The 19986-nt window shown below is 38.9% G+C and overlaps 1 protein-coding gene across 1 annotated transcript; it reads right to left on the reverse strand.

Annotated features, from left to right (window-relative positions):
• Positions 1-1091: 1091 nt before the first annotated feature.
• MRPS30 (mitochondrial ribosomal protein S30) lies at positions 1092-9028 on the reverse strand. The gene is made up of 5 exons (XM_044232200.1): positions 8443-9028; positions 6683-6828; positions 5395-5500; positions 4139-4315; positions 1092-2146 (listed from the first exon to the last, which is right to left on the reverse strand). The coding sequence occupies exons 1-5, from the start codon at positions 9026-9028 to the stop codon at positions 1875-1877; spliced, it is 1287 nt and encodes a 428-aa protein (XP_044088135.1). The 3' UTR covers positions 1092-1874.
• Positions 9029-19986: the final 10958 nt, after the last annotated feature.

Raw genomic sequence — 19986 nt, forward strand, 5'->3', positions numbered from 1 at the left:
ATCTGCAGAAGGGAAATAGTACCTAGCTCTTGGGATGTTTCTGATGATTAAATGAGCTAATATACGTAAACCATCTAGACCATGCTCTAGAATATAGTAAGCGCTACGCGAGGTCCTGGCCTGTATTATGATATGTACATATGTACATACGTGGGATGTGTTCTCCATTTGGAATGAGGAAAATTATTACAAGAGAATGAAACAGGTGCTACTAGAGGTTTAAGTGTTCAAAGGATGGGACAATTAAACATGAATGAAATATAATCAGCTTCAGGAAAGCAATGGTATTTCAACTGAATCCTAAATATTTTCATTATATAGAATTTTAAAAGCATTTAATCATACGCATTTAATCCTTGAACTCTGGGAGCAGAAATAAAGGATGGGAACCCAAATTGCCCAAGATGCAAAGAGTTAGAAAGTGAAAGCTGACTTTAAGAGAAATACCACTGTACTTGGAGCTTGGTGGTTGTTTTCTGTACATCTGCCTTTTTCCATCAAGGATGAATGGGGAAGCAATACACGGATTGAACAGATAGGACCAAAGGTAAAGAACAGTATTCTAAGCTTTGGAAACTGCTTAAATAAACAAATGGTGGTATGAAAGGACACAGCTTTCTGGGTAAACTGAAAATAATGTGCTAAAAATGGAACACAGTACAGTGTCTTGCAAAGCAAGACTTTGGTGAACTGAACAACATCTTTCAGATGCTATTCCTTCAGTTTGGCAATCATCTATGGCAATCCCTAGGCTTCTAACTGAGGATCGATCAATGTAACTGTGGCCTCTGTCTTGAAAGACAGAGAGTAAGAGAGGGAGGTCCGGAGGGAAGGAAGGAAAGAAGAACAAAGATTATCTGTCATATGACTGTAGTACCTAATGGAGTGTTTTAAATATGCACAACAGAGGGTTATATAAAATAAAGAGTTAGTATGATTATACAAAGGTAATTCTTTTTTCTCATTAAAAATGGTTTGAAGGAATCTTAAATTCTCAACAAGATTTAACAATTTTACCAACTGGCAACTGATTTTGAAACATAGTGAACCTGTTTCCTCATCTTTGGGATAAAGCAAAACATGAATGGAAGTGTGTTAACATTGCCTTTATTTATTTATTTATTTATTTTTAAAGATTTTAAGTAATCTCTACACTCAACATAGGCTTTGAGCTTACGATCCTGAGATAAGGAGTCGCACACTCTACTGATTGAGCCAGCCCGGTGCCCCCGGGTCAAATATTTATTGAGTACCCTGTGCCATGAGTTAGGTGCGGACACTAAACAACAGTCCTGTACTTGTTAACGTTACCTCTGAGTGCTAAGAACGTAAGTTGCATTTAATTCATCAGTTATATTATTAATCATCTGTGAAATTGTGGAAAAGTCACTTAACTCCTCTAAGCCTTGGTTTCCTATACTTGCAAAATATTGTTCCATCAAGGATAGAACAATTTTAAAGCAGTTTGAGCAGGACTCTGAAACTGTATCATTTATCAATGAAAAAAATTAAAAACAAAAAAGAAAAATATAACATGTCTACTTATTCTCAAACTTTTGAATTACTGTCCTTCCATTCCTTTCAAAATCACAAACAATACCAAATATTGCAGATAGCTCAACTGGTCTCACCAATTGGTCATTATGAAGAAAATTATCTTAAAATCAACATACTCTATTTAAAATTAAGTCTTTCAGTGTGTAGTCTGAGAAGAATGAGAGGTCAAAATCATAGGTTAACATAAGAAATATCTGTCTCAAAACAATGCATTTGACAAGTCTCATTATTAAAATTCCTTTTATCTTCCCTTCAGTGAAACTGAAGTATTCCCAAAGTCCTGAATCAGTTACTTCTTCTTAGTTTTCCAACAGCTGTCATTTGTCTTCTTTTGGTCTGTTCAGTAGAAAGTGAACTATCTGGAGTAGAACATCATCATTAAAACCTTTCACATTATTATCTTCAATTGTTTCATAAAGAGGCGTACTTTGTGTCCCCCAACATATATTTTTACGAGGGTTATTTTGATCAGCTTGTGCAGTCAGTGCCAAAGTATTTAACTGATAGCAGAAAAAGGAAAAGTATTTTCCATCTGTGATCACGCCCTGAGAGACAAACGGCCGAGTAACATCTGCTTCACTCCAAAACCCTACAGAAAAGAGTTATACTGACATTTACACATAGAATACATTTTACCGCAACAAAACATTTACACAGTAGAGGGTACTAAATATCCCCTAAAACCTAAATATCTTACCTACAAATTCCTTAAGATCTCAAAGTTTTCCTCATCTTCTCCATTCTAATCCTGTATTCTATTTCTGCATGAAAAATTATTTCCTCCCTTATGATATCCCCAAACTCAAGACATAGTCTCAACAACCTTGCTCTTCAACAGCTTAACTCACTTCATCTAAAAAAAAGGCAGCAAGTTCTATCAATGCAGATCTCCTGTACATCTGGTACTAACTCTGTCCAAATACACTCATTTTCCTGGTACCAGTGGCATCTAGCACCCAATAACCATTACGGCCATTTACTTCACTGAAATCTACAAAAAAAAAAAAAAACCTCTTCAGGAAAAAATGGACTTTCTAAGGATTGTGATCAAGTACCATAGACAAGTTCTATTCTTCCTTTATATATTTTAAAATTGGCTTTATGAGCTGCTGTTATTTTGCCTTGTGTATCTTGTGTCATAGTTCCAGGATGCCTTTAATACCTTTACTACTCAAATTTTCTGGCTACTTCTTGCTCTAGACTGACTGGCTTTAACACTTTTAAATCCCACTGCCAGGGCCAAGCAGTAATGTTCTTCCCTCATACATACTTTCTATCAGCCTTCATGAAGATAGCCAATGAATAACACTGTTAGCATTTGTAATTAAATACAATTTAAAAAGTAGCACTTTATTTTTAATGCAGAAACAGTGCCAATCTAGTGTTTTTGTGTAAGATTCCTGTTTCTGACTCTGTCTAATCCAGTTCTGATTCTCTCCATCTAAAGAAAAAATTGTGAGTAAAAGATTAAATCATATATATATAAATGTACATATATATATAAATATGTATATATATAGATTGATCCTATATGAGTTCTCAGGAGGAATTTAATATAGATTTAATTGTTTTCTAGGCTCACCCTTTTTCTGTGTGTGTGTGTATGGAGAGATTATATATATATATATATATATATATATATATGAGCCTAGAAAACAATTAAATCTATATTAAATTCCTCCTGAGAACTCACATAGGATCAATCTGGTTACTTACAGTTTATTACTTCAGGTTTTGTAATAAAATCCAAATGCCTCACAATGGGCTCTCAAAGTCCTCTGAGCTATGGCCTCTGGTTTCCTTTAATCTCATCCTCCATTATGCTCCCCCTCCCTTTCTTTATTTTCTTTAAACACTTAAAGGCTGTTCCTAGAGGTCTGGTCTTCATTCAAATGTCATTTTTTAGAGACCACCCCGAGTTTCTCCATTTAAATAAATTCGGCCCAATATCTCATTTATACCCGCACACAGTAAGTCATTCTATCCCTTATGTAGTATATTTCCTCGGTGCTACTACCACTAGCTAAAAACACTACGTGTTTATTATCTTTACTCTCCTCACTATAAGCTCCAAGACAGCAGGATCTCCCTGCCTCATTCAACATTACATCTCCAAGGCTAACACTGCTTGGTTATTAGAAGGAATTCACTATTTACTGAATGTCTAATAAACAATCTTCTAATCCATATCCTGGATACAGCCTTTAAAGATATTACATAGAGTAATTGTGATTTAATCTAAAATTTAACCCATCAAAGCATTTCCTTTTCCAGCTTCAGAAAGCTGTGAGCATCTACAGAGTTGGGTTAGCTGCTAGTCTTTCACCCGCCTGAGATCATCAAAAAAAAATTCATTCACACACAAAAGTGGTCAAAGTAAAAGATCAAAATAACTATTTAAACACCACTTGCCAACTGCAAATGTAAAATTTCTAATCGTAAATTTTAAAACAACTGTGTTTTGTGTCACTACAAGTTTTCAAAATGTTAAGATTCAACCTACACTTAACCCAAAGAAACCACTAAATTCTTAAAATGTCACACATACCTTCCAAGAACAATGCCATAAAATTAGTTTTACCTTGATACATAGCTTGTGCTCCAGTCCAAGCAAAGAGGCTTGCAATAGCATTAGCTCTAAAAACAACTTCTATCTGATCGGCACAGTTCCGTTTCAAAAGCCTTTCCCTTTTCAGTTTGTCAGGTAACAGATGAAACTGTGTGTGACCATAACAGTATGGATCTGCTGTCTTTGAGCCTGAAGAGTAAAATAAAAACATTTCAGACGAAATCTGCATGTGAACATCTGGAGCACATGTCCTTAGTCTCTGCTTCAAACCCACCTTTCTCCTCTACACGTCCTGTAATCAGTATTCGAAATACACAAGTGAGAAGGTTGTTATTTATTTCACTGATTATAATGAAGTTAAACTTCGTGTGAAAGTAAACCCCCAATCATCAAGTCCACTATAATGATATAGGATAAGTCAAAAGAATGCTATGTAAAGTTTTCTTAAAATTCCCTATCATGTAGTTTTATCAAATCTTTTATTCATCATTGGGAGCTATGGTATTTCCCTTGTCTTATTCTACAAACGATACATACATTTCATTAAAGTCTCCTTTTTCATTTTAATGTAATAATTACATACCTTGTTCCTAATTAAAAAAAAATTTATACTGTATTTCCAAGTAAGGAAAAATGAGAGACAATATTTCATGAAATGCTCATATTCCTGACTTTAGTAAAGTAAATCTTTTCAACCAAAGTTCCCACAATTCACACTGAAGAGCACAGCGATACAGAAGGCACTGATAAAATACACCTGGAGGACTAGTATAAGGCTGGTTTCTTAAAATCTTTAAGTTAGCTAGGAATTAACAGACAAAAAGACAGCAAAAGTATAAGCTGCTCAAGGCCAGACATCAGGCCTTATTAATTTTTATATTCCTAATGGTTACCACAGTGTGTGGCACAAACAGAAGACTTTTACAGAAAAGCCAATCACTGCCTCAAATCTGGCTCTGCACTGGTTTACTTCTGAAAAAGGAAAAATTACTTTTTCTACATAATAAATCAACAAAGCTTAATACATATAACTAAAACTATTTTTTAAAGTTAAATGCTGCTAGTTTAGTAGAAACAAGTAAGATTTTTAAATGGTGAGCTGAAAGAATATTTTTCTCCCAATTTTCAAACATGTTACAACCACCTCAGTTTAAAAATTGCACTGCTTGTAAACTATCTGAGCTTTGGTCATCAAGAATTAATTATTTAAATATGCACAGGATCCTTTGGATACATTGATGGCAAAATATTTCAAAAGAAAAACTTACCAATAAATATGGTATTTTCATACTGTCGTTTGAATAATGGAAGTTTGTCTGGCTTACAAGTTATAACAGGGATGTCGACAGGTACAGAATAATCCAGCGGCACAAACTTCAAGAAAATGAAAAGTCATAAATGAATTCACAACAACACTAGTACTAATGTACATATTTTACTCACATTCTTTGTTTTTTGTTTTTTTTTTCAAAGATTTTATTTATTTGTCAGAGAGAGTCAGAGCACAAGCAGGGGGAATAGCAGGCAGAGGGAGAAACAGGCTCCCTGCTGAACAAGAAGCCCAATGTGGGACTCAATCCTAGGACCCTAGGATCATAACCTGAGCCAAAGGCAGACCTTAACCGACTGAGCCACCCAGGCATCCCAACTCACATTCTTAATACACTTTAAAGTTTTAAAATGAGATTTTTTTTTTATCAAATGATTTGGTAACACCACCATCTACTGATGGGCCAAATCCAGCCAGCCACTTGATTGTACAAATAAAGTTTAATTGCAACACAGTCAGGCACATTCACTTACGTATGGGACACAACTGCTGTTACATTATTTAAGAACTAAGATGAAGAGCTGCAACACAGATTTATGGACCCCGAAAGCCTCAGATATTTACTGTCTGTATTTACTGTCAGATATTTACCTTTGGAGAAAACATGTGCATGTGTCTATACAGCACTCAAAATATACTTATTTTATCTGAAAGAACTATAAATATAAAAAATGACAAGCTCACAATTATTAAAATGTCTTGATTTATGATTAGGTATGTAGTCTATGATAAATCACAAACATAACTATTATCAATTGTTTATATACATTTTTAAAGATTTTACTATTTATTTGAGAGAGAGCACAAGCTGCGTGGGAGGGTGGGAGAGGCAAAGGGAGAGGGAGAAGCAGACTCCCCACTGAGCAGGAAGCCCCCTGGGCTTGATCCGAGGACCAACCGTGGCATCATGACCTAAGCTGAAGACAGATGCTTAACTGACTGAGCCACCCAAGTGCCCAATATTTTTTGAGTAAGAAAAAAGAAAAAAGATATGTACAGTCCTAAAAACTGATGCCTTAATCCTGCTTAAAAATGATTACCTGACCTTTGAGGACTATACATACCATAACAGGTTAAAAAGCTGAAAAAGAATTTGGGATGAGAATTATGCGCAAGAAATTCAAAAGGGATCCACCCAATACTTTTTACTCTCAAGCCCATTACCTAGGCTGCCTATGACATTTCCTCATCAGATGTCAGCCAATATATGTGCAATAAATCCTTACCTCTGGGAGTTGTTTGGATATTCGAATCTGGTTGTGCGGTTTATCATTTATTTGGTATCGCAAAGCATCAACTCGACCTTTCCGATGACCCCTAGAAATAATTTCTTCACCTCGCAACCAGTAAAAGTGAACCGGGCATTTACAATCTATCAAAAGATATTCAAAATTTTACTTAATCATTTAGATAAATTTGGTTATTATTAGAATATCAGCAATACAGAACTTAAGAACAATTGTGCAAATTAAAAATTATCAAAAATTACTCCTTGATGTAAGATAGAGTCTGGGTTACATGATGATTTAAGTTAAATGACTGACTTAAATATTAAGCTCAAACATTTATTGTCTACTTGTGCCATACATCATACACTAAACACTGTAACAGTTAAGAATAAATTTAACAGGAACATTACTCAGCAGAAATAAAAAGTTTTTAAGAGGACTCAGAATTACTAAATCAATCTTCACAATAACCGTCAAGGTATGTATAGCTGTCATCACCTCCAGTTTAGAGAAGAGTCATCTGGATCTTAACAAAGTCAAGTTTTCCTAAGCCAACAAGACTAGTCAAAATCCAGGAGGCTTCTCTGAAGACCACTTCCTTCCCAACTGAGACAGAAGTAAAGTAACATGCACACACACTACAGGACTCAGCTGAGCACACATCTACAGTTATAAAAACTGTAGATTAATTCAATAAATATTTATTAAGACACCTACCAGGCAGTAGATATAAAGTAATGAATCCCTCAGAAACACTGATTTTTAAATTTTTTTTAATTATTATTTTTAACATATAATGTATTATTTGCCCCAGGGGTACAGGTCTGTGAATCGCCAGCTTTACACACTTCACAGCACTCACCATAGCACATACCCTCCCCAATGTCCATAACCCCACCCCCCTCTCCCGACCCTCCTCCCCCCAGCAACCCTCAGTTTGTTTTGTGAGATTAAGAGTCTCTTATGGTTTGTCTCTCTCCGGATCCCATCTTGAGAAACACTGGTTTTTAAAACCGCCCATTAATTTTTCACGTGTGCACTGAGCAGTTAAAAGAAGCTGCCGACGGGTTCCAGGGAATGGCTAGGTTTGAATCCTGAACTCCTACCCACCACCGACAGGCTCTCTGACCAGGGTCATTTTACCTTTCTGCACCTCAGGTTGGGTTTCCTATTGATAAAACAAGAGAAACGCCCTACCTACTATAAACGGTTACTGCGAGGATTAAATCGGTCGGCATATATAAAAATCTGGAAGAGGGCTTGGTACATAAGAAGCATCGAGTCAATATTACGTATTTAAATCTGGATCACTTTTAAAGTTCACGCTTCTACGAGAAAGTACTATTTCCGTCACGGTCATCTTAAGAATGAGAAAAACTGCTTTACCCTCAAAGAGGTTCACGAAGTGACATACAGTCATAGAGCTTTTTGGTGGAAGGGCCAAAAGCCAAGTTCAGGTGCGCCCCGCCCTCGGAGAGCCCCTTCTGCCCAACACTGACTGCTCCCCCGTTCCGTTTGGCCGGACCGTCACAACGCGGAACCAAAGACTGGAGCCGTGGGAGGCGGTACGGCTAGTAAGCGGCGGCACAGGCCCGGAGGGAACCCAGTCTGCAGATTCTTGGCGCAGGGGGCCGCTGCTAAGCCTGGTGGCACCCAGCGAGGCGCGAAAGGCCCTAGAAATAGAATGAACGACGCAGAAAGAAAGAAATGAACAGTTCCCCTCCTTCCCCGCCCGGCGTCGCAGCCCCAAGACTCACCGAGGGTGGCGCTGGCCAGGGTGGGGTTGTGCGCGCCGAGCAGGCCCATGAGGGTGACCACCAGCTGATCCAGGAAGGGCGAGGCGAGAGCCTCGCGTTCCTGGTAGAGCGGAGGGCGCCCCTTGCGCCGCAGGTAGAAGTGCTCCTGCAGGAGGCAGTCACACGCGGCGGCGCGCAGGGCCGCCAGGTCCAGGGCAGGCGCGGGCTCGGCGGGCTCGGCGGGCGGCGGCGGCAGGCCCGGCAGGAACGCGGTCTTGGTGAAGTCCTGATACCAGCGGTCGGCGTTCAGGGCGAAAGTCTGCGGATAAACCACGTATTTCATGAACTGCATCTTGGTGAGGATTCGCAGCTTCTCGTCCACCGACTCGGCCGCGTGCACCGTCGCCTGCCACCGCTCCACTCGCCGCTGCCGTGCCGCCTTGCTCTTGGCCGTCAGGGAGGCCACAATCGGCGGGTAGCGCGCGATGGGGGCCGCCGTGACCTCGGGGCCGGTCACTTCTGGACCCGTGACGGCGGCTTGGGCCGCAGTGTGCAATGACAGCCTCGGCCCGCGGAGCGCCAGCCTGCAACTCCTGGCCGCCGCCATCTTTGCTCCGGGTTGCCGACCCAGGGGTTAATTTTAGGAAAGGTCGCGGCTCTCGTGCGTAAGGACCAATTGGAAGCGGAATTTGAGCCAGGCTTGGGGAGGCCGACGCTGAGTGGGCCTGAGATTCGTTGCGTCATTCATTTTTTAGCCAATCAGATCCCTTCTCCAACTTAGTTTCCAGCGCCCGGGTTTGAGTGTCTGTAGTTTTTCCGCAGACCAGGGCGGTAGAAGTGGGGATTCCGGTTGCTGCCTCCTAGGCTGCTCTTCCGACCTCGACGCAGACCTCTTGCCCAAAAACATTTAGGAATGTTCTGCACCGGAACATCTAGCCCCTCTAGTTGAACCTAGTTAAATTTACTGGTTTCACTTGGGTGTAGCACACCCCACCTCTTGTCTTAGTTCCTGGGGTTGAAATGTATTGAAAATATCGTTCTAACATGTTTTATTGCTAATACATTCTTATTTGTTAAATGATGCACGTATCACTCATAGGTCACCACTGCTAATCTTTGGTGATATGCTAATTAGATACATAAATAATTGCCCCCTAATTCACAATACGTTTAGTTGGATTTAACTGGGGGGAAAAAAAACAATAATAAGAAAAACGGGCGTCTGGGGGGGCTCAGTCTTTAGGCATCTGCCTTTGGCTCAGGTCATGCTCCCAGGGTCCTGGGTTCCAGCCCCGCATCCGGCTCCCTGCTCAGCGGGAAGCCTTCTTCTTCCATTCCCTCTGGTTGTGTTCCCTCTCTTGCTGTGTTTCTCCCTGCCAAATAAGTAGTCTTAAAAATAAATAAATAAATAAATAAATAAACCTAAGAATTGTATTTAAATTTTGCTTTGAATTAAAACTCAGTATTTCAACATGAGTCCATACGTACTAATCTTTCAGCAACTTGAAGAAAGGAACTGTTATATTTTTAATCCTCAGCAATCATTCAATACCTGTGCCTAGTGGGTAATCACTAAATACCTGCTGAAAAACACACCTGAATTTCTAGAAATTTAAGCTCATTTCAGATAATCTAATTCATTGACTTACTCTTCTATTACTGCTAGGAACTGGAAAAGTACGTATTTGGATTTATTGCAATAATTCTCGAGGGTATTGAAAAGCAAACATTTGTTGCTAAAAAATAAGTTATAACTTAGGTGTACCTTTATATTAGAAGTGATGATGCAATTTAACTATGAAGTTGCAAGTCTATTAAACTGACATTTAGAAATACCTACTTCAAACTCATTACAATATCTTCTGTGAGAAGTTGCTAGCAGAATCTCAAATACCCTTTTGACACTAATACTACAAACGGAAGGCATAAGAAAGCTAAGATCTTTAAACCTTATTCAGTATTTCAAAGAGAAAAATGAGGTGCTCAATGTTACGTAAATTGAAGTGACACTTATTTGTGTGAAAAAATAATAAATATATTTTAGAGAATACATCACAGAAATCCTAGCTCAATAATTGTAGTACTCTCATACCATTCCAGCCTAGATTTTAGGATTAGAAATCAGAACAAGAGACTAATTAACACTGTAAGCCAGAACACTCTTTTCTGAAGTTGCTTTTATACTTTCTTGATTATTTCAATTGAAATTGAAATTTCAAGTTGCCCCAAATTTGCTGATTATCTACATTATGAACGAAGGAGGGAGGCCCTGGGAAAGGAAAGAGCATACTTAGTGAAGGAGGGAGCAGGACCATACAGTATGAACACAAGAGCATACTGGAGAGAAAGAATCAAGCCAGGACCGTGGAGAAAAGTCAGCATTCTTTCTAGTATGATCCAAAACTTCTAAGTTACAAAGAAAGAAATATAAAGCTGAGTCATACAGCATGGTAAGAGCAGTATTGGGACTGAAACTCAGGTTATCTTCCTGTCAGTTTTATTCAGTGAATAATTGTTTCATGCATTTTATGTGGTTAGGGAGTGAACCAAGTGCTCAGGATACTCAGTGAGCCAGACAAAAGCTTTTACTCTAATAGAAGGAAACATGCAATACAATATGAAAAAAATAATAATATGATTTATTAAAAGTGGGTACATGCTATGGAAAAGAAATAGGACAGGGGAAGTAAGGATCATCAATGCCGTCTGCAGAGGGAGGGCTTGTTTGCAGTTTAAATTGTGTGGTCAGAGTAGTGGTCACGGAAAAGATGACACTATGGAAAAGGCCTGAAGGAAGTGAGGGAGGGACTGATGTCAATATCTACAGAAAGAGGATTCCAGCAGGCAGAACAGCGAATGCAGACCCTGCGATGGGAACATGCCTGGTGGCTTCGAGAATAGGAAGGAGGCCAGTGTGCCTGAAGGAAATGGTAGAGGTGGAGCATAGTAAGAAATGGCATGAGGAAGGAAAAAAACCAGAATTTATAGGTTCCCAGAGGCAACTTCTAGGATTGTTAAGGCTCTTAATAGTCTGAGAGGAGTAGGAAACCATTAGAAGTTTCTACTCAGAAGGAGTTCATAGTATGACTTAGGTTTCAAAATACTTATTCCATGTATTAGGTAGTTTGGGTGCTGAAACAACAGAAATTTATTTTCTCCTGGTTCTAAAAGCTGAAGTCTGAGCTCTGGGAGCCAGCATGGTGGGGCTCTGGTGAGAGCGCTCTTCCTGGCTTGAAGAAGGCTGCCTTCTTGCAGTGTCCTCACATGGCAAAGAGAGTCTGAGCTCACTCATATCTCTTATTATAAGGTGAGAAGCTTATTAGTGTCCTAACCAAATGACCCCATTTAACCTTAATGACCTTAATAACCTTCCATAAAGGCTCTGTCTCCAAATACAGTCACATTGAGGATTACAGCTCAAACATATGAATTTTAGGACACAATGCAGTCCAGAACACTATGACTGATTGGAAAATAAAGATTGTGGAAGGTCAAATTTGGAAGCAGGGAAACCAGTTAGAAGACAATTTTCCATATTTCAGGGAAGAGCTGATAGTGGCCAGAAAGGCCAACAGCAGTAAAGATAGTGGAAGTGGTTACAGATTCTCGGTTGAGTAAGGGTAGGAGAAAGTCTCCAAAATTTGGGGCCTGAACAGTCAAATAAGAGAAGGCCTATGGACAAGAGAAGCATTTTTCCTTTGATTTCTCATCTGTTTCAGGGTGGGTGTTGGAGAGGGAGGTGATTTGGGGAAGGAAATAGGAGAATTTGTGAAATATGAATTTATGTATTTTTATGTGTTTATTTGACATTCTCCTAGAAGAAAAGAGATAATAAAGATTTAATATCCCTATTAAAGTTGCCGCTGGTCTTAGATTTAAGTATTCTAGTCAAAAGCTATGACACTCAGCAATGATTTTTGCACACTCTCTACTTCATTCTCTCAATAAATATTTATCAAGTGACTGCTATATGTCAGCACTGTTCTAGGTACGAAGGGTACAGCAGTGAAAATGACCCTCATAGAGCTTACCTGTTAGTGGATAAAACCATCCAATCAAATATATCAAATGAGCAAATACCGTGTTTTATGTTAGATGGTGATAGGAGGCAATAGGGAAATACAGGAGGGAAGGAGACCAGGTCATTCTGGGTGGGGTGGAGTGATTTCAATAGACAGGGCAGAGATGGCTGCCCTGAGAAGGTGACATTTACAATAACATCTGAGGGAGATGAAGGCTAGAACCATGTGGATGTCTGGGCACAAATCTGAGCCAGGGCAAAAGCCACAGTATATCTGGGAAGTGGGAGGAACAGCAAGGAGGCCAGAGGGCTAACGTGAAAAGGAACACTTGCATTTTGTCAGTGGTAGCCAGTATCTTATTCAGAAACAGGTTCTGATGAGTTGTGTGATGTTTATCATCACAGATTTTGGGGTCCCCCCCCCCATTGTGGTTGGGCATCAGAACATTCTGTTATATTGGGATGAGATGAAAGCCACCGGGTGGATTGTGGTCCTTTACCAGAGCTTTTTATATCTAAAGCTGAGAATGTGGGAATGAAATGGCAACGGGATATTTTGTACGTACAGATGTGGATGGGAGTGACCGTTGGTCTTTTCGAGCTGTTCCCTTCATATATGTGTGTGTGTGTGTGTGTATTTTTTTTAAACCAGTGGCGAATTTCGTACCTTGTTGCATATACAACACATTTAGAGAAAACTGAAGACACAAAGTACTACTAGACGAGAGGTGTGTGTGAGTGTGTGTATGTGAACAATTTTCGATGGTTGGTTTAAAATCAGTAGGAAGGAATCTAAGAGTCTACATCGTACGCCAGGTACTATATTAAATATTTCATATGGGTCATCCCCCAAAATCTCACAATCATGTTCCAAAGGGAATAGTATTTTTCTTCTGTTTTTCTTGGTTTTGTTTTCATTTTTTGCAAAATCACAGAACTCTTGCTCACCACAGATAACGAATAGCTAAAACATTTTTTTAAAGGGATTTATTCATTTATGAGAGACAGAGTGTGAACACGAGGGGAAAGAGGAGCCGAGGGAAAGGGAGAAGCAGACTCCCAGGTGAGCAGGGAGCCCAGTATAGGGCAGGATCCCAGGACCCTGAGTTCATAACTTGAGCCCAAGTCAGAAGCTTAACCAACAAAGCCACCCGCCCCTCTAGCTAAAACAATTTTGAAAATGAATAATAACGGATCAGCCTACTCCATTTCAAGTCTTTGGAGACCATAATGAATGGAGGAAAGCTAGCTTTTTCAACAAATGGTGCTGGAGAAATTGGGACATTGACAGGCCAAAATTGAAACAAAATTAAAAAACCTTGACGTATCTATTCCATCTTCTGCAAAAATTAACTCCAAGTGGATCAAAGACTTAAATTTAAACATAAAATTATTAGGAAAAAAACAAGAGAAGAAAATCTGTAGGGGCTAGGGCTAGGCAAAGAGCTGTTAGAGTTGACCAAAAGCAGGATCCATAAAAGAAAATTAATAAATTGGGCATCATCAAATTAAAACTTTTGCTTTGCAAAATACCCTGTTAATACCCTTAGTGAGGAAGGCACTCATAATGAGCACTGGGTATTGTATGTAAACGATGAACCACGAGTTCTATTCCTGAAACCAATTTGTGCTGTCTGTTAACTAACTAGAATTTAAATAAAAATTTGAAAAAAATCCACAAAAATATCCTGTTAAAGGATGAAAAAGACAAGCTACAGTTGTAAGTGAAAATCATTGCAAACCATATATCTGACAAACAACTGATATCTGGCTTTGTTATTTCGCTTTCACTTTCCTTATTTAGTCTAGATTAATTATACCACTTGACAAGTTTGTTACAGGGATATATGAGGTGACATATGTAAATGATGCAAAACAACATTTGCTGAGTATCAAATACTTTATATATGGCAATGGTTTTAATTTCCTCAGCAACATACTTTAAATCAGAGCACTGATCTTCATGAGAGGTAAGAGATTAAGAGCTCAGGCTCTTAAGTTCCAGAACTAGCACTAAACCATGATCTCTGTCCATGAAGTCTGTGCTGTTTACACCCGTGGTTTCGTAAATTAGAATGATTCTTCCGAAGCGATTCAGGAATTCTTTAAAGGTAGAAAGTCAACTTCCTAAGACTATATGCACAATTTAGTAATAATAGGAAATTAGAATAGTATGAAAGTCATCTATAACTACTTAGTATAAAAGAATATTTCAGAGTTGCTTGTGTGCTATTTTGACTAGTTCTTCATAGTTCTTCCTATCCAAGAAATAAGAAACATGAGGGAAACAAAATATTTTCTCTTGGCCTCAAAAATCTTATCAGAAATACTGGGGTAATAGGACAGTATTAGCACTGGTCAAACAGTTCTGAGTCTGCTAAGCTATTCAACACAGGGGATCACAGCAGAATTCCTATGAATAGTGTTGAAATGATAACAGAGACAAACCTAAAACACAGACTGGAGCACCTGGGTGGCTCAGTCTTTAAGCGTCTGCCTTCGGCTCAGGCCATGATCCCAGGGTCCTGGGATGGAGCCCCTTGCTCAGCAGGAAGCCTGCTTCTCCCTCTCCCACTCCCCCTGCTTGTGCTCCCTCTCTCACACTCTCTCTCTCTCAAATAAATAAATAAAATCTTAAAAAGAAAAAGACATAGATTGTGTGGATGACTGGAGAAAGTTAATGGCAACAGCAAATAATTACTTATCTAATCTTGCTCCCATTGAATAAGAGCATTTCAATTTTTATTATAATCAGGATAGATCCCCCATTGTGGGTGTGGGTGAACAATTCAAGCTTTAGTGGCCTGCAAATCTACCTAACAACAAGAGAACATGGTCATGGCAAGGGATGATTCGCTAAATAAAAAATAGTAACTGGGATCAACTTCTATAGTCTATATCAATAGCGTAATGTGGCAGACAATTATCCACAGAAATTAAGGCTCATACATCAATTTTTAAAAACCCACAAAATTTATCAGGTTCCATAGCAAAATTTTTACCCCAGGCACTGGTAAAGCTCCAAAGTTTGTGGGATTTAAGTGGGATGCTTTCCTTAGGGGCTATACTTTGAATCATGATTAACACAGAGCACTGAGCTTTCATATTATAATGATCTGTCTTAAAAGGGTGAGTTGAAAAATAACCTGCAGGGGCGCCTGGGTGGCTCAGTGGGTTAAGCCGCTGCCTTCAGCTCAGGTCATGATCCCAGAATCCTGGGATCGAGCCCCGCATCGGGCTCTCTGCTCAGCCGGGAGCCTGCTTCCTTCTCTCTCTCTCTGCCTGCCTCTCTGCCTGCTTGTGATCTCTCTCTGTCAAATAAATAAATAATCTTTAAAAAAAAAGAAAAATAACCTGCAAAGTACCTTATTAAGAACTTGAAAAGCATAACGTATTTCCCGTCGCTGTTGTTGGCGTTGGTGCTGGTGCTGTTGGCGGTGGTAGGTAAGCAGTACACTTATCGATAGAGGTAGAATTCTTGCTTTGATTAGGTATGTATGTTGGTCATAGATATTCATAACTGAAAAGTGCAACTTCAAAAACAACTAAAATGAGAATACGTCCGTGATTTTCACTTTCCAAGATAAGTTTAACAAGTAGATAACATCTCAGATTTACAAGAAACTGCTAATTACAGGATTCTCAAACTTCTTGGTTGGCTTCTTCTATTGGCATTCTGTTGATCAGAACTTGCAGCTTTTCAGCCTGTTTACATAATATATAGTTGATGTTTACAAAGGGAAATCAGAGCCACTCCAGAGGTTCGGTGGCCTTCTCAAAATCAATGTAATAATAATATTAATTAAATTATAATTTAAATTTTATAATATTTATGAATTTATAAATATTTACTTGTATTTATAAATTTATAATATGTATAAAGTAATATTTATTTGTATAAAATATAAAATAATGTTTATAATAATATTTATAAATTTATAAATATTAATTAAATAACTATAATTAATTAAATAATAAATGCCCAAGGAAAACAACTCAGAGTCCAGGAGATGGGTTGTGAAAATCTCTCTTCATTTCTCAGTTCCAGTCCCCTCTTTTCCTTCTCCGGAGGCAGCCTCCTGTATATTCTTCTAAAGAATTATATTCCTGCATAAGAAGATCTACATATATATACACACACATTCAAAAGGACGTGTGAAATGCTATTTATTCTTGTTACTGACTGCCTATTCAAACTTGCTCTGAAAAGCTGTTTCTTTCCTGTATTTGGAGACAATTTAAGGCAAGTTCTATTATTTTTCTAGTTGATCTTAGATAAGTCCACCAGTTGCTTCTAGGCAGAAAAATATCTTAGTTGTGTAATTACATGCTCTGCTCAATGCAATAACAAAACAGGAAAAAAAAATGCTGTGAACTTTATTTAAAGTTCTATGTTCTCTCCACGCGTGTCTCCGTCTGCCTAGGCTGTCTGCTTGCTGTAGGAGGTGGCTAGGGTGGGCTTCCTCTTCCTCAGTTTCCCCACAGCTGCTTCTCCCCCTGCTCGTTAGGCTGCCAAGTTGTGAAGCAGGCACCAGTCTAGTATGTTCTCAAACACCAGAAGCCCAGTACTAAGCTCCTCCAAAGTGCACCATTACAAGGTCATTTTCTAGCTAAGCTGGAGATAAGGGAAAATCACCTCTCCTGCCCACTCAGTGATGAGGTTAGGTGGGGGAGGCTCCTGGCATACCCTCTCAGTATTTCCTGTATTTTAGGTTGAGGGGAGGGGGTAAAAAAATACGAAATCATGTTTCATAAACTTCTTTGCAATTCCTGGCATGGGTAGCCTAGCAATTTACCTAATATGGAGTTAGCTGGTACTTCCTGTTTGGGGGCTTCAGCTGAAAGAAAATAAGACAGAAATAGTCACACACACACACACACACACACACATATGATATTATTATTACATATAGTATATAAGTAGTATAGTATATATTACACTATAGTGTAATAAATAATAGTAAATATTCTAATGTCATGTATGTATGTGTGTATATAAGAGAAAATGAGAGAGAGAGATGGAGTGGGAGAGAGAGAGAGAAAGAGAGCTTTATCCTTTTTCTTGAAATTATTTTAGATATCACATCAAGGAACCAAATATAGTCATCATAATTTTTGAGTTTTATTACTTTTTTTTTTTAAAGGTTTACTTATTTATCTGACAGAGGGAGAGAGTGAGAGTGGGAACACAAGCAGGGGGAGTGGAAGAGGGAGAAGCAGGCTCTCCGCCCAGCAGGGAGCCTGATGCGGGGTTCGATCCCAGGACCTTGGGATCATGACCTGAGCCGCTGGCAGACACCCAACGACTGAGCCACCCAGGTGCCGCAAGTTTTATTACATACAAGCATTTATTACATACAAGCATTGATCACCCACTGGTATGTATGGTTATTTTATAAGAATAATCACATTTGATTAATCAAATCACCCATTTCCCAACTTTTGCCTTACTAAGAAGGTCCCTGGGGAAAGCAATCTTTCCAGATCATAAAGCCTCGCAAGGAAAGGCTGCCTGTCCCCCAACTCTTTTTTTTTTTTCCTTTCTGGAATGAAGATGCAGGAAGACATAAACCATCAGGATACCCATTCTAAGCATGGATAAGTAGCAGAAAGAGGTGTGTCGGGACATTACTATCTTCTTTAAGTCATGCACTAACCCAGATGCTTGCCTCCAGACTTTCTGTTCTGGGAGGGGAAAAAATGAACAACACTGATTTATTGCAATGCCGTAGATTATGCAGATATGTTTATCTGCAATCTGTTTTCTTTTACTCTTGGCTTCAGAGCAACAGACCTGACCACTGCCTCCCACAAAGCTCATAAAGCTATAAATATTTTATATTGATGCTTATATAGAGAGAAAACATGTGATTTCTTTTTCTGTTTGAAGAGGATTTGTTTTAAATAAAAAGGGAATTAATCTCATACATAATATGAACAGTGCTCTAGGGCAGTAGATAAAAATGTAACTCACTTTTTTCTGTAGCTGCATTATAGTACATGGTACACATTTGCCATAATTCATTTAGGCAATCTCTTGGACGAACATTCAGGTTAATTCATTTTTTCTAATTTTTTTTTAACATTACAAGCAATACTCTGATAAATATTTTTAGTACTGATGCTTTTACTTTTGTGGGCTAGACACTGAAGAGGGGAGTTTCTGTGACACAGGTAATATGCATTTTTATTTTTAGATATGTTACCAACAATTTATGCACCTACCGTAGTACATAAGGCACACATTTTCTCACACTCTCATCATATTTGCCAAGGTATATGAAATGTCACCACTCTTTTTTTTTTTTTAAGATTTTATCTATTTATTTGAGAGCGAGTGCATGAGCTGGGGAGGGGGGGGCAGTGGGAGAAGCAGAGTTTCCCCTGAGCAGGGAGCCCAGTGGAGCTCCACCCCAAGACCCTGGGCTCACAACCTGAGCTGAAGGCAGATGCTTAGCCAACTGAGTCACCCAGGTGCCCTGAACTTCCCTATTCTTTGTATCTACATATATCTCCCATAATATAAATTCCATGAGAGCCAAAATCTTGTCTTTTTCACAGCTATCTCCCTAGCATGAGAATATATATTTCCATCCCAAACAACTAAGACGATATCTTATCTCTGGGTGTATTCTTTTTAAACACATACATTTACCCTAAGAATGATAATGTAATTACCCTTCAATATTCATGTGCCATATAGATTATTTATTATCTTGTCTATGACTAGCTAGGAGAAGAATATCTAGGAATAGAATGTATTTAAGACTTATTTGGTGGTGGTGAGGTAAGAAAGATGGAAACCTTTGGAAACATGAGAAACAGCTCAAGAAGGAAAGGTCTGGTTGAAGAATATAGCAGGAGCTTCCAATTCTTCTGGTGGCCATGTGAATGGGCTGCCCTCCTGAGCTGAGACAGGACTACAGGGGGAGAAAGGAGTAAGTGGGGCTGGCGTGCAGAGCCCTGCACTTCCAGGGCAAACTCAAGGGGCTCAAAAAACTCAGTAATCAACATAATATTTTCATGAAACATCTTTAAGCCAATCAAAATTAATATCAAAATGTCCATGAGGAACAAACTATGAACATTTTAAATAAAGACAGGAAGAGCAGAAGTGCTGATGTACTCACCATCTACTCAGAGTGAGTCTAGAAGTGACCCCCTGCTTCCTTACATACTAAACTGGTGATTTCCCTTCATCCTATTCTCTATCTGCCTGTTGTTTCTGGTCCTTCCTCCCCAACAAGGACTTCTTAGGAGGACACCAATGAAACTGAATATACTTTGGGGGGAGTGGCACACGGAGGGCTAGAGAGAAAATCTTAAGCAGGCCAGGAGACTCGATCTCCCAACCTTGAGATCATGACCTGAGCTGAAATCAGGAGTTGTTTGCTTAACCGACTAAGCCACCCAGGTGTTCCATGAATATATATATATATATATATATATATATATATATATATATATGTGTGTGTGTGTGTATACACACATAATTTTTTTATATACAGGGCCAGATTTTAATATGGCTTAGTACTCCACCAAAC

This window comes from Neovison vison, chromosome 1 (assembly GCF_020171115.1).
Source record: "Neovison vison isolate M4711 chromosome 1, ASM_NN_V1, whole genome shotgun sequence".
NCBI lineage: Eukaryota > Metazoa > Chordata > Mammalia > Carnivora > Mustelidae > Neogale > Neogale vison.

Bases quoted from the DNA above. Each gene is read 5' to 3' on its own strand.
- MRPS30 (XM_044232200.1), bottom strand. From the start codon at position 9,028: ATGGCGGCGGCCAGGAGTTGCAGGCTGGCGCTCCGCGGGCCGAGGCTG. The intron at 5,501-6,682 runs GTAAGGATTTAT...ATTTTCTTGAAG, and splicing joins TATCCAAACAACTCCCAGAG to TTTGTGCCGCTGGATTATTC. The intron at 4,316-5,394 runs GTAAGTTTTTCT...TTTACTCTTCAG, and splicing joins TGAAAATACCATATTTATTG to GCTCAAAGACAGCAGATCCA.